This window comes from Akebia trifoliata, chromosome 7 (genome assembly GCF_017979445.1).
Source record: "Akebia trifoliata isolate Shusen 1 chromosome 7, ASM1797944v1, whole genome shotgun sequence".
Taxonomy (NCBI): Eukaryota; Viridiplantae; Streptophyta; class Magnoliopsida; order Ranunculales; family Lardizabalaceae; genus Akebia; species Akebia trifoliata.
In genome coordinates this window covers 2,110,047-2,124,548 of record NC_141381.1, presented here as the reverse complement: position 1 = coordinate 2,124,548, position 14,502 = coordinate 2,110,047, and the positions used below count along the sequence as shown (strand labels likewise).

The window sequence follows — 14,502 nt, the reverse complement described above, 5'->3', positions numbered from 1 at the left end:
TACTCAATTATATACCTGGTGCGGCTAGAGTAGAAGCTGAAGAGCATGAATTGTTAGCTCGAGATAAGGTCTTAAAAGAGGTTCAAGAATCCATCTCTCGTGCGCAATCAAGAATGAATAAGATTTATGATTCTAAGCATACAGAAAGGGAGTTTAAGGTGGGGGAAATGGTTTTCCTGAAGCTACAACCTTATCGTCAATTATCAGTTGCAGCAAGAAAGAATGCCAAATTGTCTGCTCGATTTTATGGGCCATTTGAAATTTTAGAGAGAATAGGAAAGGTTTCATATCGCTTGAAATTGCCTACTACTTCTCGGTTGCATCCAGTTTTTCATGTTTCAGTTCTCAAGAAGAAGCTTGGTGATGGTCAAATGGTGTTAGATACTCTTCCTTCACTTTTCCAAGATGATTTGCTTCTCCCATTTCCACAAGCTGTTTTGAATCAAAGAAGGAAGAAAGGACGGCGTGAGGTTCTTATCCATTGGCGAGGGTTATCACCTGCTGTGTCAACCTGGGAAATAGAAGAAGTGTTCAAAGAGCGATTTCCATAATTCACCCTTGAGGACAAGGATGTTTTGAAGAGGGAGGGAGTTGATAAGAAGTAATAATTGCTATTTATTTATTAGCCGTCATTTATTGTATTTAATAATTCTTATTCTCATGCTTGGACTATTCAAGTAGGTTAGGAAGTGCTATTCTTTTGGTTTATTAGCTATCTTATATTATTCATATTTTTTAGTTTGTAACCGTTGGCTCAAAGTCCTTTTATAGGCTTGAGAGCTATGAATAAAGAAGGATAGAGGATTACTAGGAAACTCTGTGAGTTGTTTTGGGAGGCGTTGGTTCCTCATATAAGTCAATAAATCTTTTTTTATATTAATTCTCTTATTTACTCTGATGCTAATTTGGTGTTTGTATCACCCAACTTTTTCTGGGGTGAAGAAAATGGGGGTAAAAAGAACATTTAGTCGCTTGGAACAAGGTTTGTAAACCAAAGATTGGCTTTATAGTGCTGAAACAAACAACAAAGCCGAGTGCCAATCAGTTTTGGAAGCTTTGATGACTTTAATCCTACATACTCTATAAAATATCCCATACCATTATATTAGATTAAAATCTAATAATAAATACAAGTATGGACATAGAAATAGATTAAAATGTTACTTGCACAATCATTTGGAGATCGATGGAATCATTGACTTGGACATCTGTACAAAAGAGTTCTCTCTTTTTAATAAAGCATTGGATTCTGTTTGTGTTAGTTGCCAGATGGGCAAACATTTTAAGTTACCATTTGATATTGATAATAAATCTGCTAATGGACCATTTTTTAAGATTCATTCAGATCTTTGCGATTCCAGCATTGATTAATTTAGTTAGTAGTTTTCACGATTATCTTATTTTTATTGATGACCATACTAGATTTACATGGTTTATCCTCTAAAAAATAAATTAGAATCTCTATCTTGTTTTATTCAATTTCATTGTATGGTGCGGAATCACTTTGATAAGAAGATTAGAATATTTCACTTCGATGAAGGTGGTGAGTTAAAAAAGACGAATTCTAAAATTATATTGCGAGACAATTTTCATGTCCTTACACACCGCCAAATATTGGTAGGGCGGAAAAAAAGCCTTGACCCATTACGCATATGGGTTTCAACGTATTATTTCATAGCCAGGTCCCAACATCCTTTTGGGTGGAGGCATTAAATACGTTCAACAATTTACTTGATACATAGGCTACCTTCTAAAATCTTGAATGATGTATCTCCATTTTTAAAACTATTTGGCTAGCCCCCAAATTATTTTACCCTTCATATTTTTGGACATTGTTGTTCTCTAAACCTACATGACCATCGATCCAATAAATTTTCACCTAGTATATTTATTTGATATATATGATGATTTTAATAAGGGTTTTCTGTGCTTATATCCATCGACTAGTCATGTTTATATTGTTTTGGTTTGTGGAGCCTAGTTGCACTAGTTGACAAGGAGGTATTGTAAAACCCTTCTTGGGGTATTTATATTTCTCATTTTTGTGAAAGGGTGTAATATGTAACTACGAGTTTTTCTTCATAATGGAATCGGTGTGATTCATGGACCCACCTCAATCTAGAGGGAACCACGTAAAATCCATGTGCTTCTTCATGTGATTTCATCTTGTGTTTGGTTTTTCGATTTGTTTTCTTATTTCGATTGCACATGTTTTCTTAACATATATAACATGTCATGTTCTATTTGATGAAGATGTGTTCCCATATCTAAGAATCTCTAAAGCTAATCATTCATTTTAGTCTAATGATTGGGTTGCCTTTCTAGACGATTACTTTATTGTTAAGGTAATTGAGTTACCACCGATTGAAACCTTGCCTAAGGATCAAACTATATAGGTAGTATTTCCTATGATTGATCATTCTTCAGTGAATGAGCCTATTTTTACATCAACAAATGTCTCTCATTGTCCTTCTCAAGGAATCGATATCTATCCCATCTGCATAGATATCTCTTCAAATGGACAACTTTCTTACCTTATTGATGATGCATCTTCCCCTTTGATTGAACCACACCATCTCAAGCTAATCATGTTGATTTGAATGCCCAAACATCTAGATCACAGCTACACCACATGGTACCAAGGACTTATAAAGAAAACTATAAGCCTCGGGGATGGCATGTTGAAGAACTACCCAAGGTTTTTCATCCTCTTGGTCCCACATCTTATTTTAGTTACTTAAGTAGTCTTAATAAGGAGCCAAAGAGCTATAAATATGCACGTAAAATTTCTCATTGGATAACCGCAATGGATATTCTTGCTCTCAAAGAAAATAATTATACATGGACCTTAGTGTCATGACATCCATCGATGAATATTGATGGCTCTCATTGGTCTTTAAAACTAAACTTCATCCCAATGGTGAAGTAGAGAGGCATAAGGCTCATCTTTTAGCCAAGGAACATACTTAACTCTCGGGAATAAATTTTGATGAAACTTTTAGTCCTTTGTGAAAGCCTCTACAATTCATCAGATAGTTCTTAGTGTGACCAATTAATAATGTGTAAATGGAAACTTCGTCAACTTGATGTCAAAAATGCCTTTTTACCTAGTTTTTTTTTATTGATTAGTAAGTTTATTTTTATTAAGTTTAGTAATTCGATGCTGACGGGATTTGAACCCAAGTCTCTAGTATCATCACCCAAAAACTTTACCAATTAAGCTAGTTGGCACCTGCATCTTAAATGGTTTATTGCGTGAGGATGTGTTTATAGATCAATAACCAGGATATGTTGATGCCACTCACCCCCATCATGTATGTAAGCTCAATAGAGCTTTATTTATGATGTTTGATAGAAACTTAGATTAATTTAATTACTTTGTTTAGTTGGACTCATTTCTTATGTAAATCCTTGGAAAATAATGGAAATGCAGATGTTTTTGTATTCACCACCTACTTAGGAAACTAAGACAGTACACAATTTCAATTCCCTCATTCCTTATGTGGGTTTGGTAGGCTTGAAGTCTATCATGAAAATAATGGTGAAATTTTTTTACATAGATAAGGAAGAATCTCTTTTAAAGAAAAATCAAGGATTTTGACAAAATGATAAAGTCAATGTCATTTCAGTCATTTTCTATTAGTTTCTCCTGAAAGACCAAAGTCAAGGCCTGTTAATCCATCAGTTCCATGGGCTTTCAAATGTAGTGTACCTTCTGCAGCTCTTTATAGCACTCTTTCCATAGTCAAGAGATGGCCACATGGACAAATAAAAAAAACCTACGAACTCAGTCATATAAGGGTAGTGGCCGACATTACATTACAAAATAAAAAAATAAAAAAATAAAAAAATAAAAAACTTTTTTCGTTAGATCAAAGACTTTGTAAATAATAGCCGAATTCACAATTTTATACGAAAGGATTTTGATGTCTCGACGTGGTGTTCTCTCATTCATGAACAAACACTAGAGAGAGTTACACGAATACAGTCCTAGAGAGGATCTACATTTCATACAACATCACATTCAAGGAAAAAAAATACTCTTTTTTTTACCTTAATCAAGTGTTTGAAAATGACGATCAATGTACTCCTATATATTTAAACGACCGGATGCAATCATCTTAATGACATGGCATACCCTCAAACGTTGATATGGGCTAAGAGGGCTAAAAGAGATTCACAATACAGAGGATCTACTCCCCAAGACAAGATTGTTGTTGGGAAACTAATGACGTTGTCATTTCTGTCTATCTATCCTCTTTAACTATTGAGTCGTGATGATATGACGCCCCCCTATCACAGAACCGTAGATCATTTACCTTGGGATACAAAAGAAAAAGATTTATGATTATGGGTATCCCGAGACAAATGGTTTAAGGTCTGTGATGAGGGTGGGGAGGGGGCATGTGTCAGAGGGGGCGTTAAAATATCATTATACTTAACCATTTCATCTGTCTCATTGGTTATTGGAAATTAAAGTGTCCAACTAACTTATAACTATTAGGTAGGAGAATGTGATACAAAAGGAGAAACATGATCAAGCATCTTAACAAACAACCCAAATGGAGTCTAAACTAGAAAGTCCCATTGAAGAAGAATATGGAGGACGCGAGCCAATGAGTCCAACAGGCCAATACTACAGCAGCTCGGTCCTCTCCGTTAGCATTATTGCCGTCTTAGAATCAGAGATTCCGTTGGATGACTCGTCAAGCATGTCATTGCTTAAAAACCTCTTCCTCCCTATCAACCCACGTTTTTCCTCCATCTTGGTATTTGTTTCTGTTATGTATATATAAAACTCATGATAGATTTATCCTAGGCATAAGCAAGGGCGGAGTCATGATTTTTGGTCAGTGGGGGCTAAATGCTAACGTTGATTGATAATTTGGTTTCGTTCGATGCTAATGTTGGGCTCATCACTACAAGTGATGTTGATGTTTGGCTAATAATCACCATTATAAAGTTGTTATTGTAGGTTAAATACTGCTTAACTTATTCAACCTTGTCTTCAAGAGTCGTGATAATATGACTCGTTAGGTGGCATATACTGAATCGACTCCCTGACGTGGACAAGTTCAAGAATCGTAGATCTGTATATCTCAAGATACACGGTTGCATTTTCCCATAAAAAGTGTATCCTGGGGGAAATGTGTATCCTGAGGCGTATAGGTCTACGGTGCTCGAACTTGTCCACGTCAGGGAACCAGTTGAGTGTGCCACCTAGCGAGTCATATTATCGGGGCTCTGTCTTAAATCCAAAGTTTTCAATGTGTTGTCTTATATCACTTCATTTTCATTTTCATTTTCATTATGCTATAGGAAAACATCAAAGTTAAGAGACATGTCATCAGTTTAAAGCATAGAGACAAAAATCGTGATTAAATCACGATTTTTTTTTTTTAAATTGCTAAGTTTATTAAAATTATCTTTGAATTTTATCATTTTCTAAGTGTAATTTTATCAAATATATATATTTATAGGTAAGCTGGACTTAGACCATTACCTAAAGTAGTTTTGCCATATGTCAAACCAACTGAACTATGGCTCATCTAAACCCCTATCATTTAATATATAAAATACATATTTTTTACACTTAAATTATTTTTTTTTAAATTTTTTAAATTTATCTGATGTCTTCTCCCTCAAAACTTTCTCTGGCCGAATTAGTTTTGAACCTGACTTTGTCACTATGGTTAGAAGCAAATTAAGGTGGTATATATCTCAAATATTCATAAACACGTTGAAGGGCATATCTTTATTGAAAAAAAAACAAAAACAAACACAACTTCTAGGTAAAAACGAGGGAGTGAGGCTAGCCTTAATAGCTTTTGATTCTTTCTGAAGGTCGTTGAATTCACCTTGTATCATTCAAAAGCATTACTAGACACCAATGTAAAGGAAATTTTTTTAATAACTTCGAAAAAAAAAATCCAATATATATATTATTCACCATTGAATTTTAATTTTAAATTTTGGAGTTTGGTGGGAATTCGGTAGAAGTCTGTTTTAAAAACCTTGGGTCAGGGGGATTTCTAAAATCTTATTAATTTTGTAAAGAAGGTGTTTTTCCATTTTCATATGCATGATGTCGGTCTGAAAAATTCAGGGGTATCTCTAATATGATCAAAATTAAGGGGCTATCTATAATATCGATCAAAACTGAGTGGGGGCTAAATCACATTATAAATTTCAGTGCTACGTGGCATTGCCCTTTGAATTACACAGGGGCTGTCTCCAATATTAATCAAAATAGAGGGACTATATATTATTTTTTTTAAGTGAGTGGGGGCTATTTTTTTTAAGTATTTCCGAGATGTGTGTTATTGGGATATGTATAAGTTTGGACGTTAGATTTCCTTTTAAAGGGCTGGGATCATGTGCTTTCTTACGAGTCATTGGAATATATATCTATATGCTAAGTCAGCAAAGTGTAAAAATGAGAGAGAGTTCCATTCTAATAAAAGAGAGTTCCAGTCCAGATATATATGTGCGTGTGGGTGTGGGTGTGCATTCAATAGCCAAAATTGGGAGCCAATATTTTGGCTTATATAACTATAACTTTTGGAATGGGCTGATTTTTGTGAGGATGATCTCTACCATGAGGAGATCATCCTCACAAAAGATCAGTTCATTATGAAATTTCTAACCCTATCATAAGTGGTTACAAGTTGAAGAATTGTGGACCATTAACTTTTATTATTAATTTACACACACATATACACCCCCAACTGGATAGTATTATCATGATCTAGACTATTAATGAATTTATAAACTAATTCGTATATGAGTATCTATTATTAGTAACATGTTAGTAACCTAATTTGATCTAGTAACACAAGGATTTTCAATCCGCTACTCTACCAATTGAGATGTAGAGATCATCTTCACAAAAAATCAGTATATTCTGAAATTTCTAACTCATGTAAGACAAAATGTGTTGGCCAAATAGTTAGCGAATATATATATTGGTAGCGTTCAATTGCTAAAGTGTTATGTTTTATGTGGGCTAAAAGCTTTGGAATGGGCTGATTTTTGTGAGGATGATCTTTATGTAGTAAGGAGATCATCCTCACAAAAAATCAGTTAATTCTGAAACTTCTTACCCTAGTTTATATGTTGAAGAATGGTTGAGCGTGATTTTTATTGACAATCTGTCTGATGTTTTGTGAGGATGATCTCCTCATCATAGAGATCATCCTTACCAAAAATCAACTCATTCCGAAACCTCTAACCCCATCAAAATGGTTTACAAAATCGGTCAATCCACAAAACTTCTAACCCCAACTTGAAAACTAGGGTTAGACGTTTCGGAATGAGCTGATTTTTGGTGAGGATGGTCTCTTCACCATAGAGATCGTCTCACAAAAAATCAGCTCATTATAAAGCTTCTAACCCATATTTTGAAATATGTTTGACTCTCTCTAGGGCCTCTGAACGCTTCCCTATATAATATAGTAAAATCAATTTGGAATGAATCAATTTAAATGATTTTCTTACAGAATATTAGTAAATAGTAACAATATGGGTTCAGGTTATAGATGATCATGGAGAAAAACAATGGAAGAAGGTTACTGTTAAGCTTGAGGATCACCTTATCATTCCTATCTTCCCAGAAGGATTATCGCCCGAGGCTAACGACATACACTTTCAAGAATACTTGTCGAAGCTGGCTATGGAACAGCTTCCACAGAGCCGGCCATTGTGGGAGGTCCACTTAATCAAGTACCCTATAAGTAATGCAGCTGGGGTAATTATATTTAAGCTTCACCATGCATTGGGTGATGGATTCTCACTCATGGGATATCTTTTTTCTTGTTTACAAAGAGCTGATGATCCTTCACTTCCTCTAACTTTTCCATCGTTACAAACGACTTTTCCATCGAGAAATAAGGAAAGGAATATATTCAAGAGTGTGCCTGAATTTCTCTCCTTGCTTTGCAATACTACATCGGATTTCATCACAAGCCTTTTGAAAAGCAGTGTGATGGTAGATGATCAGACGCCGATCAGGTCCGCGACTGAAGGAGTAGAGTTTTTGCCGACGACAATTTCTACTAGCACATTCTCTCTTGATCGTATCAAACAAATCAGAGACAAGATTGGAGGGGTAAGGTTTGCAAAACATATATATCATGTATTTAAATTTATATTAGTAGGGGAGATGCTAACCTCCAATACTTCAATGGGATGATTGATGTGTCTTTAACAATTTACCCCACCCCCACCCAAATTAAAAAAAATAAAAAAATAATAGTTCATATTTTGTCTTAGAGTGAAAAAAAAAAAAAAAAAAAGGGTTATCAAATGTTGCTTTTAATGAATGGCTTATCTCAAAACAATAAAATATAAATAAAAAATATATTTATTTTATATTAAGTTATTTTTTCACTTCAACAAATTTATTTTAATTGAACCGAGGTTTTATTTAAGGTATCACAACCCATAGACTTTACCAATTAAGCTAATATATACCTAATTTTATATTAAGTTATCATCACTAATAATGAAGACGAAGAATTTCTTAAAGGTATTATAAGATTTTTAGACTGAAGTAAATATTCATTTCTATTTTAGATTAAAAGTATATTAGCAAAAGATTTCAATTAAATTTTTGTTGCAAACAAATTTATAGATTGAGCAGTTTTAGATCTCCATCAAAAAGATGTTGGGATGCTTGGGATTCCCAAGAAAAATATATCCTTAGAAAAAAAAAAAAAACTACATAAATTCCTAAAAGGACAGTGTTGATTTTTAGAACATCTGTGTTTTTACCTATCATCCTAGTAGTCAGTTTGATGGAGCCTCAATAAAATTAAACCTAGAAGGTAAATATTGATTTCTAGCAGGGGTGGATTTACAGTAGGGGCAAGTTTTTCGAAAGAATTTACATGCTATAAGGACAGATTGCAGCATTGGGAAAAAAAATCTGATGCTATTACCCCTGCAAAAATATTTTTACTTTTTAACGGTCTCAGTTGGCCCCACATAGAAAAAATCTTGGCTCCACTCTAATCTCTAGGAAATCTGTGTCCTTCCTATTATCCTAACTCCATGTTTGATGGAGAGCCTCAATCATATTTGAAGCGTAGAAAAGTCCTTTAGGTTTTTAAAAAAAGCTCTAACATATATAGGAAGGATGATCTTTATGGTGACGAGATCATCCTCACAAAAAATCAGTCCATTCTGAAACTTCTAATCCTGATTTACAAGTTGAAGAATCATGAATCGTCAATTTTTACTACTAATTTGTAAATCACATTGGATGGGGTTACAAGTTTCAAACTGGGCCGATTTTTTATTTTTTAAGGATTATCTACTCACCATAGACATCATCCTCACAAAAAATCAGCCCATTTCAAAACTTATAGTACATTCTTCTTGCGCAGTTCCCTGCAGTGCTCTTCTAATAGGGGTGAGACCATGTTCAAAATTAAAATCTAACAAACCAGTCATGTAGTGATCATGATTTAAATTAGCTTTGTAAATAATAATAAAAATAAATAAATAAATAAATAAATAAAAACTTTCTATTTCAGCCTGATCTATGGTCTTAAATTAAGATGAACGGTTATTGAACTCCAACATTTCAACGAACTGATTTTGACGTCTTTGCCAAATCAGACTATATCAACCGTCTAATCACACTATAGGGAACTGTAGGAAGAAAGTACTACGGAGGAACCCCTCCACCTAATAGACGGTTGAGATGATAACGACTTTTAAGAAAAATGTATCACTATAAAAATGTAATAATCCTAGAATATGATTATAAAACTCAAGGAAATCTGTGCTTTTCCTCTTATCCTAATTAGAAAAAGGAAAACACTAGCCTCTCCATAAAAAATATGGTTGAGATGCTAGTAATTTCCAAGAAAAATGCATATATCCCTATAAAAATCCTGTAGTTTGATTATTAATCTTTAGGAAATTTTGTTTTTCCTCTTTATCATGGCCAACTCTACCGTGGGTTGAGGCTAGAAAAGTCCTTAGAAAATGTTTCTACTTCTAACTTATTTCGAGTTGTTGGGCCGGAAAATGACATAATTTGAGATAGTAGAAAGTCACATATTTTATTATTATTATTATTTTTTAATTTTTTAATTTAAAAAAAAAAAATTTGTAGGGGGGGGGGGGGGGGGGGTGTTACTAAATGAGCAATGGTTACATTAAATAACGAGACAAGCAAGCAGTCGAGACCACTAATGGGCAAGGACACTACCTAATTAGAGGTCGGTCTCGACTACTGTTTGCTTGTTGATGATATCCCAAGGGCATAAACTCAACTTCCTATTAATGTTGCCTAAAGCAAATGTTTGGTACAAGGCAATACTCTTGTGGTGTGATGATGGTGAGCTTCTAATTGAGGGTGATATTTTTTTTCCACATTGTTGCCCCAACAGCAATGCTGATTGGTATCGTCATGATCATTATGGATAACAATATTACTCAGTGAAAACTAGAGTGAATTTAGTTTTGATTTTTCCCCCAACAGACCGTGAATGACATCATCGTTGGGACAATATTTTATGGGTCTCGATTGTACATGCAAGCCGAAAGCAAGGGCTCAAGCAATTCCTGTTCAACCGCATTGGTGGTGCTCAACACAAGGATGTTAAACCGATATGTCACACTACAGGAGGTTGCCAATGGGGATGTTAAATCTCCATATGGGAACCGTTTCACCTTCCTAACTGTTGCAATACCCAAGTCTGTTGATCCAGAGACTGAAGATCCCCTCAATTTCATTTCAGAAACAAAGAAAATAATCGAGAAGAAGAAAAACTCACTAGGTGTTTATTTCACTAGTGTATTACTAGAGATGATAAGGAAATTAAAGGGTGCCGAGGTACGTTCATTCTATACAACATCCACTACATACAATAAAAAAGAGGTAAATTTGATGCCAAGGTACATCGAATTTGGATAAAATTTGATGTGCCTTGGCTTCGAATTTACCCTTTTTTTTTCATGTTGTGATCTTCAAAGTTTGGTTGCACTTAAACATTAGGGCAAAACTTATTGAGGACGCTAAGTGTAATCTTTATTGGTATCACAGGCAACTTCTCGATACATTCGTAGCACTCTACTGAACACGAGCATGTTAATAACAAATGTGATCGGCCCCCTTGAACAAATATCTTTGGCAGGTCATCCATTTAAGGGCATTTATTTTCTGCCAACAAACTTCCCTCAGGTACAAAAAACCTGCATTTTACACTCATCATAGGATGTGTTGTGATTCTAATTTTTTTTGGCATAAATAAGTTCCATGAAATGTGACAATCAAATTTCAAACAGACCCCTAATCTTTTTAGAGTTGATTGAACTGCAGAGTCTCACAATATCAATGATGAGCTACATGGGAAAGTTGAGGGTGACTGTGGGAGCACAGAAAGGCTTCATAGATCACAAATTGTTCATCTCTTGTTTGGAGAGGGCTTTCGAGAGGATATTTAAATCCGCCGTGAATTGAAATTATTTGTTCACTTTTGGAGATGGAGCCACAAAGAAATTATGTTGCATTGCAGTGAGATGTACTTGTAAGAAAATAAGATTATGATGCATGAGATACATTGTATCATTGACAATGTTTTTCATTATAAAAGGAAGGTGTTAAGGTTGTAATTAAGAATAAAATATTTAGCAATATCTATTAAGATATTCTACATTAGGAATTATAGATAATTAGTAATTCTATGTTAGGTTACTTTCTAATATCTTGGTTGATATAATCTCTATAAATACCCTAGTAGGGTTCATGTTATTAGGGTTTTTGTGGGATCTCCATCATAATGTAAGCATCAAATAATTGTTTTATGGATTTAAAATCTCAGTTATGATTATGGTTCCAAATACTGTATCAAATAATTGTTCTATGGGTTTGAAATCTTAGTTATGGTCGATTATGGCTCAAAATTATTATATGTGGATTTTTCGACATTCCAATGCAATGCAAGCAAATAAAAGAAAGATTCATTGTTTCGATTCCAAACTGTGAATTTTGCCCGTGAGGTTTAGAAACCTTGAAAGTGGCTCTTAAGTGGGGATTGGAATTCAAGATCTCTACTTCCTGAGGTGTGGTCTTGGCCATCTCACTAACCCTTGGATAGATTTAGTCCACATAACCGGAAAAAAAAAAAAAAAAGAGCTTTAGTCACCAAATAATTTTCATATTCACAAAATCACATTTGATTGCTCTTGATCATAGATCTGTGGTTGATCAAGAACAACAATGATCTGTGCTCACAAATATGCAAATCAATGTTTTTCTGACTTTTTTTTTTTTATCTTTTCTTTTTTTAAGTTCTCAAAAAGAAATTACAGAATAGTAAATTTTTGGTATTTGATTATTCTTGATCAAATTAAAGATCACGAATGTGTGATTTTGATCATAGATCTGTCCACAGATCTATGATCATATACTTTTTTTTTTTAAGTTTTTCAAAATAAATTAATTCTACTCAACCAACAATCACCTCGATGACGGTTTAGGAGATGGTGATGGGAGCTTGCTTCGAGTGATCAGCTTTCCCATGTAGTTCATCATCATAATCGTGAGACTTTGCAATTCAATCAATTCTTCATTAATTAATTTATTTAGATAATCTTACCCAATTCTGCCATTTTTGATTAAGGAAAGACTAAATCTTTAAGGCTAAAAAATTGGCCTACTAAAACATTTGACCATGTACAATGCCCCTACAACATTTAGGATCCCTTTAGTACACCCAACAACCTAGATCTAGTCAGTCTGACTGACCAACATTAATCTACATGGAATGAGAAACATGGGCTGTACCTAAGTAAAATTTATAAGCCGTCATCAACACAATACTATAAAGCTCTTGGACCCATAGCTAAAATGTTTTGACAAATTGCAAAACAACTTTGAGGTTATGGGTTCAAAGTCAAGTTTACCCATAAAAATAAAAATAAAACATAATACTAAAATGAATAAGGGTCTGTTTGGATTGTCATTTTTTCCCCGAATGAAGGAGCTTATTATGCAAAACAAAGACCTAATTGGAAAAAAAAATTGAATCCCAATATACCCAAAGATGAGTTTGCAATGCAGTTGTTTTACCTGAGGACCATTCAGCACCATGTAATAAATACCCTTACAAGGATGATCTGCCAAAGCTATTTGTTCAATGGGGCTGATCAAATTTGTGATTACGATGCTAGTGTTCCTTGTTGTGGTATAAAGATATCGAGACATTGCATGTGATACCTATAGACACCTCATTTTTGTTCGGATTGAACTCGAGGGATCAAGAAATTAAGCGAAAGAAGGATCGATCCAAGGGAGCAACACAAAAAACACAAGGGCCTACCACCAAGAAGACCAAGGCCCACCGGCCTCCCAAAAAGCCCAGAACAAGGCATGTCCGTTCCTAGGGGTGTCAATGGATAGTCGAAAATTCGAATCCGATTTGAATTTGAATTCAAAAAATCGGATATTATCTAAAAATTTCAGATATCGAATGGTTTTATATATTCGAATCCTTATCAGATACAGATTTGGATGTTGACATTTCGAATCCGATAATATCCGATTCGAAATAATATATAATATATATTATTTTATTTGATTTATTTTTTATATAAATAATATAATATATTATTTTATTTTATTCATTTATTATATACATAGTATAATATATAATAGGTTTTTTTTTTTTATAATGAAAAATCAATTGGATAAGGAAAAATTGTATTTTTTTTTCAATATACAAATTATTCGAATTCTAATCAGATATTATCCGATATCTGATAGGATAATCGGATTCGAATTCGAATTCGGATATCAAATAAAAATTCGGATTCAGATTCGGATATTACTTTATCCAAACCGATAAGCATCCATTGACAGCCTTATCTGTAACTTAGGTATGAACATGCTAATTTTTAGCTTGTCTACATCTCTCCTTTGGACAGTTCAAATTTTCTTCTATCTACATGTGCACAGAATACTTGGAGGACCACTCTATTTCCAAGCCCCTTGCTTTTGGGGATCACTCCATTTGGCTCTAAACATAGCCTCACTCTCTTAAGACCACACCATTTTTCAAAGGTTCTCAACTTTGACTCTCTTTCATGCCTTCTAACAACCCACCAGCCCTCATTGCTTTTGGAGACCATATGCAATATTACTACAAAGCCCCCACTTTACACTCTCCCATCACTCTACTCCTTGGTGTTATAGTCATTTTGCCTATTTCATCACCCTTGACCTTAGTCACAATTGGTCCCCACAAATGAACATGACATATATATTGTAAAATTCATAGTTTTATTTTCATATAATATCTCATTCATTTATTGTTGAGAATAAGTTTTGAACTCAAGACCTTTTGAGTGTTTTATTGTAAAAAGTAGTACTTTCCTTTTTTGGTGAAACATAAAAGAACTCTTTTCTTTTTCCTTTTTTGTTTTACTTTACTTTATTGGTTTTGAAAGTTGTAAAAACATCACTACTTTCTTTAGTCCCACATCGGGTAA

At 34.0% G+C, this 14,502-nt stretch overlaps 2 protein-coding genes across 2 annotated transcripts; both read left to right on the top strand.

Annotated features, from left to right (window-relative positions):
* Nucleotides 1-113: 113 nt before the first annotated feature.
* LOC147397939 (uncharacterized) lies at nucleotides 114-551 on the top strand. The gene has a single exon (XM_086448890.1). It carries the CDS (start codon nucleotides 114-116, stop codon nucleotides 549-551), a length of 438 nt encoding a protein of 145 aa, XP_086305016.1.
* Nucleotides 552-4,473: 3,922 nt separating this feature from the next.
* On the top strand, nucleotides 4,474-11,795 carry LOC147397938 (wax ester synthase/diacylglycerol acyltransferase 11-like). The gene is made up of 5 exons (XM_086447030.1): nucleotides 4,474-4,769; nucleotides 7,532-8,107; nucleotides 10,493-10,846; nucleotides 11,057-11,194; nucleotides 11,333-11,795. The coding sequence occupies exons 1-5, from the start codon at nucleotides 4,563-4,565 to the stop codon at nucleotides 11,471-11,473; spliced, it is 1,416 nt and encodes a 471-aa protein (XP_086303156.1). The 5' UTR covers nucleotides 4,474-4,562; the 3' UTR covers nucleotides 11,474-11,795.
* Nucleotides 11,796-14,502: the final 2,707 nt, after the last annotated feature.

Coding starts and splice junctions, on each gene's coding strand:
- LOC147397939 (XM_086448890.1), top strand. CDS start 114: ATGAATAAGATTTATGATTCTAAGCATACAGAAAGGGAGTTTAAGGTG.
- LOC147397938 (XM_086447030.1), top strand. CDS start 4,563: ATGGAGTCTAAACTAGAAAGTCCCATTGAAGAAGAATATGGAGGACGC. Junction 10,847..11,056: donor GGAAATTAAAGGGTGCCGAG/GTACGTTCATTC, acceptor TTGGTATCACAG/GCAACTTCTCGATACATTCG. Junction 11,195..11,332: donor TGCCAACAAACTTCCCTCAG/GTACAAAAAACC, acceptor ATTGAACTGCAG/AGTCTCACAATATCAATGAT.